General features: G+C 45.2%; 1 protein-coding gene across 1 annotated transcript in view; it reads right to left on the minus strand.

Annotated features, from left to right (window-relative positions):
* The window catches only part of LOC119576001 (unconventional myosin-XV-like), a 110,408-nt gene that overhangs the window by 17,256 nt on the left and 83,152 nt on the right, over positions 1-10,000 (minus strand). Inside the window, 3 exon segments of the mRNA XM_037923527.1 lie at positions 90-271; positions 681-854; positions 7,885-8,018. Coding sequence (XP_037779455.1) covers positions 90-271; positions 681-854; positions 7,885-8,018 — 490 coding nt within the window.

A 10,000-nucleotide genomic window follows, 5' to 3' on the forward strand; every position in this document is an offset into this window, starting at 1 on the left:
CAACATTAATAATATCAACAGTAATAAGAATACTGTTAAAAACAATAACAACAAAAACAACAGCAACAACAACAACTATTAAAGAAAACGGGAAAAAGAAATCGACTCACTTGAGGATATACTTGTACAATTTGGACGAGGGCGAGAACACGGAGAGGCAGTTGGCCAGCAGTAACCATCCTCTCTCTGCATTGGCTGTGTTCTCATTCTTCCACGTCTGGTTGCTCAGCTGACACAGGATCTCGTCTTGCAATTGCTCGTTGACCAAGCCCTGTGGGAGAATGGACGGTTGCATGGGTTGGGTTTGTTTATATATATATCATTGCAGGAGGGGAATGCATGGGCGGCTGTGAATTTTGTTTGTATTGGATGTGGGGTTAAAATGCAATATTGTGTTGCTGTCAGGAGAAGGAATAGGAGGAGGAGGAGGAGGAAGTAGGAAAGAGTAGGGAGGAGGGGAGGAGGGGGAAAAGGAGGAGGCAGAGGGGGAAGGAGAAGGAGGAGGAGGGGAGGAAGAAGGAGCATCAAAACAGAAACACACACATCAAAAACCACACCCACACACATATATAAAAAAAAAACACACACACACACCTAACCCCCACACACCCGCACCCCATGCCTCAAAAAAAAAAAAAAAAAAAAAAAAACCGACCTTATCCCTCCAGCAAAAAACCGACCTTGTTCGCGATGTAGTTCCCGAGCACCGTCTCCCTCTCGCCCGACAGCGTGTGGTCGTTCATGAAGCGCAGGATCAGCTTGAACACGGCCAGGGAGTCGATGTAGTCGGCGTCGCGAGCCTTCGACAGGAACGGCGTCTTGATGGGCTCGCGCTTCATGCCCCACAGGTGCGACTGCGGGGGAGGAGGGGGGTTAGGCGGGGGAGAAGGGGAGGGGGGAGAAGAGAAGGGGGTTAGTTAGGGGGTGGGGGGAGAAGGAGGGGGGGGGAAGGGGTTAGTTAGTGGGGAGAGGGGGGGTTAGTTAGGGGGGAGAAAGGGGGGAGAAAGGGGGGGAAGAAGGGGGATTAGAAAAAGGGGGGGAAGGGGAAAGGGGGAGAAGGGGATTAGTTTGTGGGGGGAAGGGGGGAAGAGGGGGGAGAAGGGGGGGTTAGTTTAGGGGGAAAAAGAGGGGGAAGTAGGGGGGGGGGGGGTGGTTTGTTAAGTGGGGGAGAAAGGGGGGAAGGGATAAAGGGGGGGAAAAAGAAAGGGGGGGGGGGGATTAGTTAGTGGGGAAAAGGGGGAAGAAAGGGGTGAAGAAAAAAGGAAGAGAAAGGGGAGAAAAAGGAAGGGGGGGGATTAGTTTTCTGGGGTAGAAGGGGAGGGGAGAAGGAAAAAGGGGGAAAAAGGATGAAGAAGGGGGATTAGTTTTTTCATTGGGGGAAAGAGGGTTAAAAATTTTTTTTTGGGATAAAGAAAAGGGGGTTCCATTATTATTTTTTTTCACCATAGAGATTTAACAATTTTCAGGGGGTGGGTTGTGGGGGTGGTGTGTGGGGGTGGGTGGGGTGGGGGAGTGGGGGGGGAGGGGGGTGGGTGGTGTGGGGGGGGAAGGTGGGGTGGGTGGGTGGGTGGGTGGGGGGTGGGTGGGTGCTGGTGGGTGGGTGGGTGGGTGGCTCCCCGGTGGTGGGTGGGTGGGGTGGGAGGTGGGTGGGTGGGGGGGTGGGGGTGGGGAGGTGGGTTTGGGTGACAGTGCGGGGAGGGGGGTTCTTTTGGCGCAAAAAACTGATAACTAAATAATTAAAAAAATAATAATAAAATGAATAAACGCAACTTACCAAAAGAACAACATAAAACAAACCAATAACAACAAACGATAATAACAAACGAACCACAATAACAAAATACCAACACCCAAAACAAAACGACCCTCCCCCCAAAAAAAAAAACAAAAAAAAAAAAAAAAAAAAAAAAAAAAAAAAAAAAAAAAAAAAAACAAAAAAAAAAAAAAAAAAAAAATATATAATTAAAATATATATATTACATACATATAAAAAAAACACAAAACCACACACAATAAAGAGAATATATACATACATTATAAAAAAACACACACACACAATAAAAGAGAAATATTAAACATATAAAAAAAAAAAAACAACACAAAAAAAAAAAATAATATAATATATACATAACAAAAAAACACACCACACAAAATAAAGAATTAAAGAGTAAGAGGGAATTATTTATACATACATATAAAAAAAACACACACACAAAAAAAAATATATATATACATATAAAAAAAAACCCACACACACACAAATTATAAAAACATCAAACAAAACAAGCCAACCCGCTCCCACACCTGTATATACGGCGGCGCCGCGGCCGTTCGTAGGAGGTTGTCGAGCGAGCGGCTTTTGCTCTTGTCGTTCGAAGTAGCGGTTGTGTGTTGAGCACGCGCCCGACGCCTCGTGCGACGCGCGAAGGAGAGGCCCCCCCGCCACCCAGCCGTTCGCCTGGTCAGCAAACAAGCCCCGGCCGCTCTCCCCGGGCCCGCTCTCCCCGTGGGGTTTGTCGTGGCCGCCTCCAGCAGGGCCTCGCGGGGGGGAGGGGGGAGAGCTCCTCGTCAGACGGCCGGCGTGGAGCGGGTGGAGAGGCGCGTCTAAGGGGGGGGAAAGGGGGGGATAAGGGGGGGAGGGAAGAAGGTGGGAAAGGGTGGGAAAAAGGGTGGTTAAGAGGGGGATTACGAGTTGAGTGTTTTTGTTTTTATTTTTCATTTTTTATTTTATTTTATTTTAGTTTCTCTCTCTCTCTCTCTCTCATTCTCTCATTGCTACTCTCTCTCTCCTCTCTCTCTCATCTCCATCTCTCCTCCTCCCTCCTCCCTCTCCCTCCCCCACTTCTCCCTCCCCTTTCCCTCCCTCCCCTTTCCCTCCCTCCCCTTACTCCTCCTCCCCTTCCCTCCTTCCCTTTCCCTCTCCTCCCCCCCCTCCCCCCCCCTCCCTCCCTTCCCCCCTCTTACCCTATAAGCCACGACCGGGGACTCATCGAGCGGCGCAACCATCGGCTGCGTCCCATCCCCGGCAGAGGCACCGGCGCTGACGACCTTCGTTCTTGGTCGGGCAGCCTAAGACGAAGAGAAAAAAAAGGAGAAAGGAAAAAAGTGTTAAAAAAACATTCAATTTTTGCATTAAGCTCGATGACGAGCGGGTAAATAATAAAATCAATAAAAAAAAAAAAAAAAAAAAAAAAAAAAAAAAAAAAAACAAAAAAAAAAAAAAAATAAAAAAAAAAATAAAAAAAAAGATATATATATATATATATATATGATTATATATATATATATATATATATATATATTATTGTGTGGTGTGTTTTGTGTGTGTGTGGTTGGTTGTGTGGTGTGTGTGTTGTGGGGTGTGGTGTGTGTGTGTGTGTGGGTGGTGTGTGTGTGGTGTGTGTGTGGTTATGTGCAAAAAAAAATTATCCGGAAACCTAAATGCTTTAATAAATTAATTTAGCCAAGAAAAAAAAAGAAAGATGGAAAAGAAAAAAAAAAAAAAAAAAAAAAAACAATATATATATATATACATTATATTATAAATTATTATATATATATATTATATAGATATTATAATATATATATATATATATATATATAATACAAAGACCACACCACAAAAACCACAAAACAGCGCCCCCGCGCTCCCGACGGACCCCTCACTGATGGAGCGACACTGGGAGGTACACCCTCGGGAAGGCGGGGGGCGGGGCGGCAGTTCCCTCTCGCCACGATGAGTGGTCGAGCCACGTACTCGAGGCGGGGATTTTCGTCATGGACATCGTTCCTCCGTGATGGCAACAGTCCAGCCTGAGGTTCTCCTCGATGCCTCGCTCCTCAGAAGGCGGGCAGGCGTAACTCCCGGGCGGTGTGTCCACGAGTTCCACCTCGCCCGTGCCAAGCTTGCCTGCGGGCACTTGAGTGGGCGGCCGAAAAGTGGAGAGGGCGGGATGGTGTTGATGAGATGATAAAATAGTAATAGTAATAATAGGTTAATTAATAATAATAATGATAATTAGTAATAAGAAGAGAATTAAGTAATGATAATAATAGGTGAGTATGAATAATAAAAATGATAATTAAATAATAAATAATAATAATAATAATAATAATAATAATCAATACTAATAATTAATAATAGTAATGAGATTAATGATAATAATAATGGAATTAAAATAAAAACCAGATAGAAAATAATCAACGACAACAAACAAACAACAACAACAACCAATAATAATAATTAAAATATAATAAAATAATAATAATTAATAATATAGTAATAAAATGATAATATTAAAAAAATAAATAATAATAATAATAATAACAATAAATAATCACAAAAAAAAAAAAAAAATAGAATAGAATAATAAAAAAAAAACACATAATAAAAAAAAATAGTCGAAAAAAGAAAAAAAAAATAAAAAAAAAAAGCGGGTCTCTCCTCAACAACCGCGGGGAAAATCGCCGCCGTCGAGGGCCAGCGCCCCTTCTTTGCGGTTGGCTTCAACTCGAGGTCGGTGGGCGGGGCAGGAGCGAGGCCCAACCGCACCAGGATCGCTTGTGCGCGACAGGGAGCTTCCGCGACACAGGCCGCGTTATCCGTTGAGGCCCGTTGGTCGGATACGTGCCTTTGGGGGGGGAGGGGGGGGGGGGGAGGAAGAGGTGAAAGAGGGAGGGAGAGGATTGAGGGGGGAGGAGAGAGAGAGGGGGGGAGGGGGAGGAACGGTTTAATATCGGTCTAATTTTTTTTTTTTTGTTTTTTTAGAGGGGGGTTGATATGAAGGGACAATGTCGGGGGGTCGAAAAAAAAACGAAAAAAAAAAATAAAAAAAAAAAAAAAACAAAAAAAAAAAATTATATAATATGTGGTATCTATATATATAAATCTATATATATATATTTTTTTTTTTTGGGGGGGGGGGGGGGGTGAGGACAATTGACGGGGGTCTAATATTTATTTATTTTTATTTATTTATCTTATTATCTTTTTTTTTTTTTTTTGGGGGGGGGTGGGTGGGGTATGGTATAATGAAGAATATTATGAAGAAACAAACATTATCTTGATTAAATTTACAAATAAAACTTCACACATCGGACATATGTTCTAAAACACTACTAAACACTAATAATAATAATATACAAGAACAGCAGCAAATAATAATAATAAAACCATTTTAATATAATATCAACAGTTAATAAGAATACTGTTAAAAACAATAACAACATAAAAACAAACAGCAACAACAACAACTATTTTAAAGAAGAAAACGGAAAAAAATCGACTCACTTGAGGATTAATATAACTTGTACAATTGGTTAACGGTGAGGGGGGGGGGGCCGGGAGAAACACGGAGAGGCAGTTGGCCGCAGTAAACCATCACTCTCTCTGCATTGGCTGTGTTTCATTCCCACGTCTGGTTGCGCAGGCTGACACAGGATTTCTCGTCTGGCAATGCTCGTGACCAAATCCCTGTGGGAGAATGGACGGTTTGCATGGGTGGGTTGTTTTATTATATATTATCATGCCAGGAGGGGAATGCATGGGCGGATGGAATTTTTGTTTGTATTGAGGTGGGGTTTAAAATGCAATTTGGGTGTGTAAGGAGAAGGAAATAGGAAGAGGAGGAGTGAAAGAAGAAGAAGAGAAAGAGGAGGAGGAGGAGGGAGGAGTAGAGGAAGAGTAGGAGGAGGAGGAGGAGGAGGAGGAGGAGGAGGAGGAGAGGAAGAGCAGGAGGAGAAGGAGGAGGAGGAGGAAGAGGAGCATCAAAACAGAAACACACACAGCAAAAACCACACCCACACACACATATAAAAACACACACACACACACCCAACCCCCACACACCCGCCACCACATGCCTAAAAAAAAAAAAAAAAAAAAAAAAAAAAAAAAAAAAAAAACACGAACCCTTATCCCTCAAGCAAAAAAACCGACCTTGTTCGCGATTGTAGTTTCCCGAGCCACCGTCTCCCCTCTCGCCCCGACAGCCCGTTGTGGGTCGCATGAAGCGCAGGACTCAGCTGAAACACGGCAAGGGGAGGAGTTCATTGTAGTGGGCTTTTTTTTTGCGTCGCGAGCCTTCGGACAGGAAACCGGCCCGTCCCTTGATGGGCTCGCGGCTTCATGCCCCACAGTGGCGACTGCGGGGAGGAGGGGGGGTTGGTAGGCGGGGAGATGGGGGGAGAAGGGGAGGGGGAGAAGAAGAAGGAAAGAAGACGGAGGAGAGAGAAGAGATAGGGAAGAGAAGGGAGGGGGTTTTAGTTTTAGGCGGGTGGGGGGGGAAGGAGAAGGGGAGGGGGGAGGAAGAGAGAAGAGGGAAGAGAAGGGGGTTAGTTAGGCGTGGGGGAGAGAGAAGGGGGGAGGGAGGGGGGGAGAGGGGGAGGGGGGGGGGGAGAGAGAGGGAGAAGGGGGAGAAGGGGGGGGGGGGGGGGGGGGAAGAAGGAGGAGAGGAGGGGAAGAAGGGGGAGAGGAGAAGAGAGGGGAAGAGGAAAAGAAGGGGGGAAGAGAAGGGGGGGTGGGAGGGGGGAAGAAGAGAGAGGAGGGCTAGAAGGGTGATTAGTTTGAAGGTCGGGGAGAGGAAGTGGGGATATTAAGTATGTGGGGGAGAAGGGGAAGGGAGAAGGGAGAGGTAAAGAAAAGGGGGGTATAGGGTAGTATTAGTTATGTGGGGGAGCACGGGGGGGAGGGGATTAGGTTTAGGCGGGGGAACCTGGAAGAGGGGGGAGAAGTTGGTGAGTAGTGATTAGTTAATTGAGGGAGGGAAGGGGGGGGGGAGGAAGGAGAGAGAGAAGAGAAGAGGGTGAGAAGGGGGAAGGGGGATTTGGGCATTAGTTTATGTGGGGAAAAAAGAGGAGAAGATAAGGGGGGGCGTGTTTCGTTATGTGGGGGAGAAAGGAAGGAGAGAAGGAGAGAAGAGAAGAGAAGGGGGGGGGGGAGATTAGTTACGTGGGGTAAAAGGGGGAAGAAGGGGGTGAAGAGAAGGAAGAAAGGGGAGAAGAGGAGAGGAGATTAGTTACATGGGGGGAGAAGGTGGGGATGGGGAAGAGGAGGGAGGGGTAAGTTATTGGAGGATTAATTGAGAAGAAGGGGGGGGTCGGGTGGTCACTAGTTTTTTTTTTTTTCACTTGTACGATTTACCACTAAACTCTTTTTTTTTTTTTTTTTTTTATAAAGACATATCTATCTTCCCATGTACTTGCCTCCATCTCTCTCTGTCTCCTTATCTATCTATCTATCTGCCATTTTCAATGTTACTGACGTCCAGATGAGCATCTTTTAACACAAAATATCTATTATTTTATCTCCATTTATTACTCAGTATTTAGTGATACCACTTATTTCCCAACTGACCGCGCTAGCTGCCCGCCCCACTTGACTCGCATCCTCTCCAACCCACCAGCCCCTCGGTACCCTAAGGTAGTGTACAGATCACATCCTCCTACTCACACCCACGAGGCAGTTCCCAGGCCTTCACACGCTGTAGAGCACTCTCCCGCAGTTCCACCCCACCAGGCCATCCCTCTCCCCAACAGTGCACTCCTCCCTCTTGCCGCCCTGGGCCGCCCTCAACATCTTCCAACACCAACCACCCTCCTCCCGACAACCAAGCTGCCTCAACCACCAAACAATCAATTAACCCCAATCCACTCGCACAACAACCATCCCCTACTCACCCTCCTGACACACCCTAGACTCACCCCACCCTTTTGATCCGCCATCCCTCACCCCACCCACCCCACTCTAATCTCATCCCTCCTACCCTCTCCCACCCTCACCCTCCTCCCTCACCCACCCTTACCCTCCCTCCCTCACCCTCTCCCCACCCCCCCCACCCCCCCTCCCTCCCTCTCCCTCCCTCACCCTCCCCCTCCCACACCTACCTTGAAGTAAACATTGGTGAACTTAGAAAACGGGTGATAGTCGATGTCGTGGGGGAGACTATAGTGGATGGCGGCGGGGCGGACAGGCGCGCCGGCCCTCAGAATGTTCTTCTCTCTATGGGGCTTCTCCCAGTCTGCGAAAAGAAAGAGGGGGAATGAGGGAGATGAGAATGGTGAGTGGAAAATGGAAATCAGGTGGGAAAAAAGAAGGGGATGAGAGAAGGAGGAGAGGGAGAGAGAAAATAAGTAAGAGAGGGAGATGAAGCGAGATGAGAGAGAGGAGAAGGAGACGGGGATGAGGATGGGAGGAGAGAGGAGAGAGAGACGAGGCCGAAGGAGAGAGCTAGAGGACGAGGAGTGGAGAGGAGAAAGAGAGGAGAGAAGGGGGAGGAGGAGGGATGGAGAGAGAGAGGGGGGGGGGCGAGAGAGGAGAGGAGATGGGAGGAGGTGGGAGAGAGGAAGAGGGGCGAGAGGGTGGTGCGGGGGGGGGGGGATGGGGAAGGACGAGAGAGAGATGGGAGAGAGAGAGAGGAGAGGGAGAGATGAGAGAGAGAGTAGGAGGATGAGAGAAAGAAAGAGGAAAGAGAGGGAGGGACGGGAGGGAGGAAGATAGATAGATAAGACGAGAAGCAATATAGAAAACTAAAAGAAAAGAAAGAGAGAGATGAAGAGGAGGAGAGAGAGAGGAGAAAGACAAGAGAGAAAGACAGCATTGAAACTAACAGGAGAGAGAGAGCGAGGAGTAGAACAGAGAAGGGGAGAGGAGAGATGGAGAGCAGAGGCGGACGGAGAGAGTGGAGAGAGAGAGAGAGGTGAGAAGAGAGGACGAGGGAGCGAGGGAGAGGAGGGGGAGGGGGTGGAGAGACGAGAGAGAGAGAAGGAGTAAGTATACAAGGGACATACCAAAAAAAGGAAGAGGTGTGAAAAAAAAAAGATAAAGGAAAAACGAAGAATAAGAAAAGAAGAAAGAAGAGAAGAATACAGAGAAGGGAAGAAGAGAAAGAAGAAAACGAAGAAAAGAAGAAGAGAAAAGAAGAAACAACAAAAACATAAAAAATAAAAAACGCGAGTGAACAAACCAACACAGATATTACAAACCCAAGGAAGGGGGAAAACAAAAAGACCACCGGCCTCAAAAAAAAAAAATAAAAATAAATAAATAAATAAATAATGATAAAATAAATAAATAAATAAATAAATAAGGGAATAACACTGCCGGTACCCACACAAGTTAATGATAATCACGCACCTGCATACGAGACCGAACTATGCATGACGAAATTACAGCTAAAAGGTAGTCCAATTGTGTACTCGAAAAAAACATCATCAAAATTATGCATAACAAAAAAAAAAAAAAAAAAAAAAAAAAAAAAAAAAAAAAAAAAAAAAATTACAGCTAAAAGAAATCTTAAATATTATTTATTTGAATATTAATCAACTTATCAATTAGTAAAAAAAATAACGAAATTTTAAAAAATCAAAATATTAGAATATCAATTAATTAAACAATAAAAATATATAAAAATTAACTTAGCAACTCATAAATCAACAAAAAAAAACTGAACAAAAAAAAATTACAAGTATGAATTTTCTCGAGTGATAATTGTCATCTCAGTCACAGCCTATAGGCCTATACGACGTGAACTAACCATGAACTCAACGGAATTCGCTGATGCATAAAATATGATACTTAATTTTTTTCTTCTCTCTGTCTCTCCCTTTCTCCCTCTCTCTCTCTCTTTTTTTTCTCCCTCTCTATCACTCACTATTCTCTCCCTCCCTCCCTCACTCTCTTCCCTCTCTCTCTCCTCTCCTCTCTCCTCTCTCCTCTCTCTCCTCTCCGCTTTCCTCTCTCTCTCTCCTTCTTTTTTTTTCTCCCTCTCTCTCACTCACTCTTTCTCTCCCTCGATCTCTCTCTCTCTCTCTCTCTCTCTCTCTCTCTCTCTCTCTCTCTTCTCTCTGCTTTTCAACCCCGAAAAACAAGGAAGTCGACAAACGCATCAAGCGATCACGAAGTGGAGACGAAACGCATACACAAAGAAAACATTAATAAAAAAAAAAAAAAAACTAAATTAAATCAATTGTAACACAAAGTGATAAAAAAGAAAAATACTAA

Source organism: Penaeus monodon, chromosome 8 (genome assembly GCF_015228065.2).
Source record: "Penaeus monodon isolate SGIC_2016 chromosome 8, NSTDA_Pmon_1, whole genome shotgun sequence".
NCBI lineage: Eukaryota > Metazoa > Arthropoda > Malacostraca > Decapoda > Penaeidae > Penaeus > Penaeus monodon.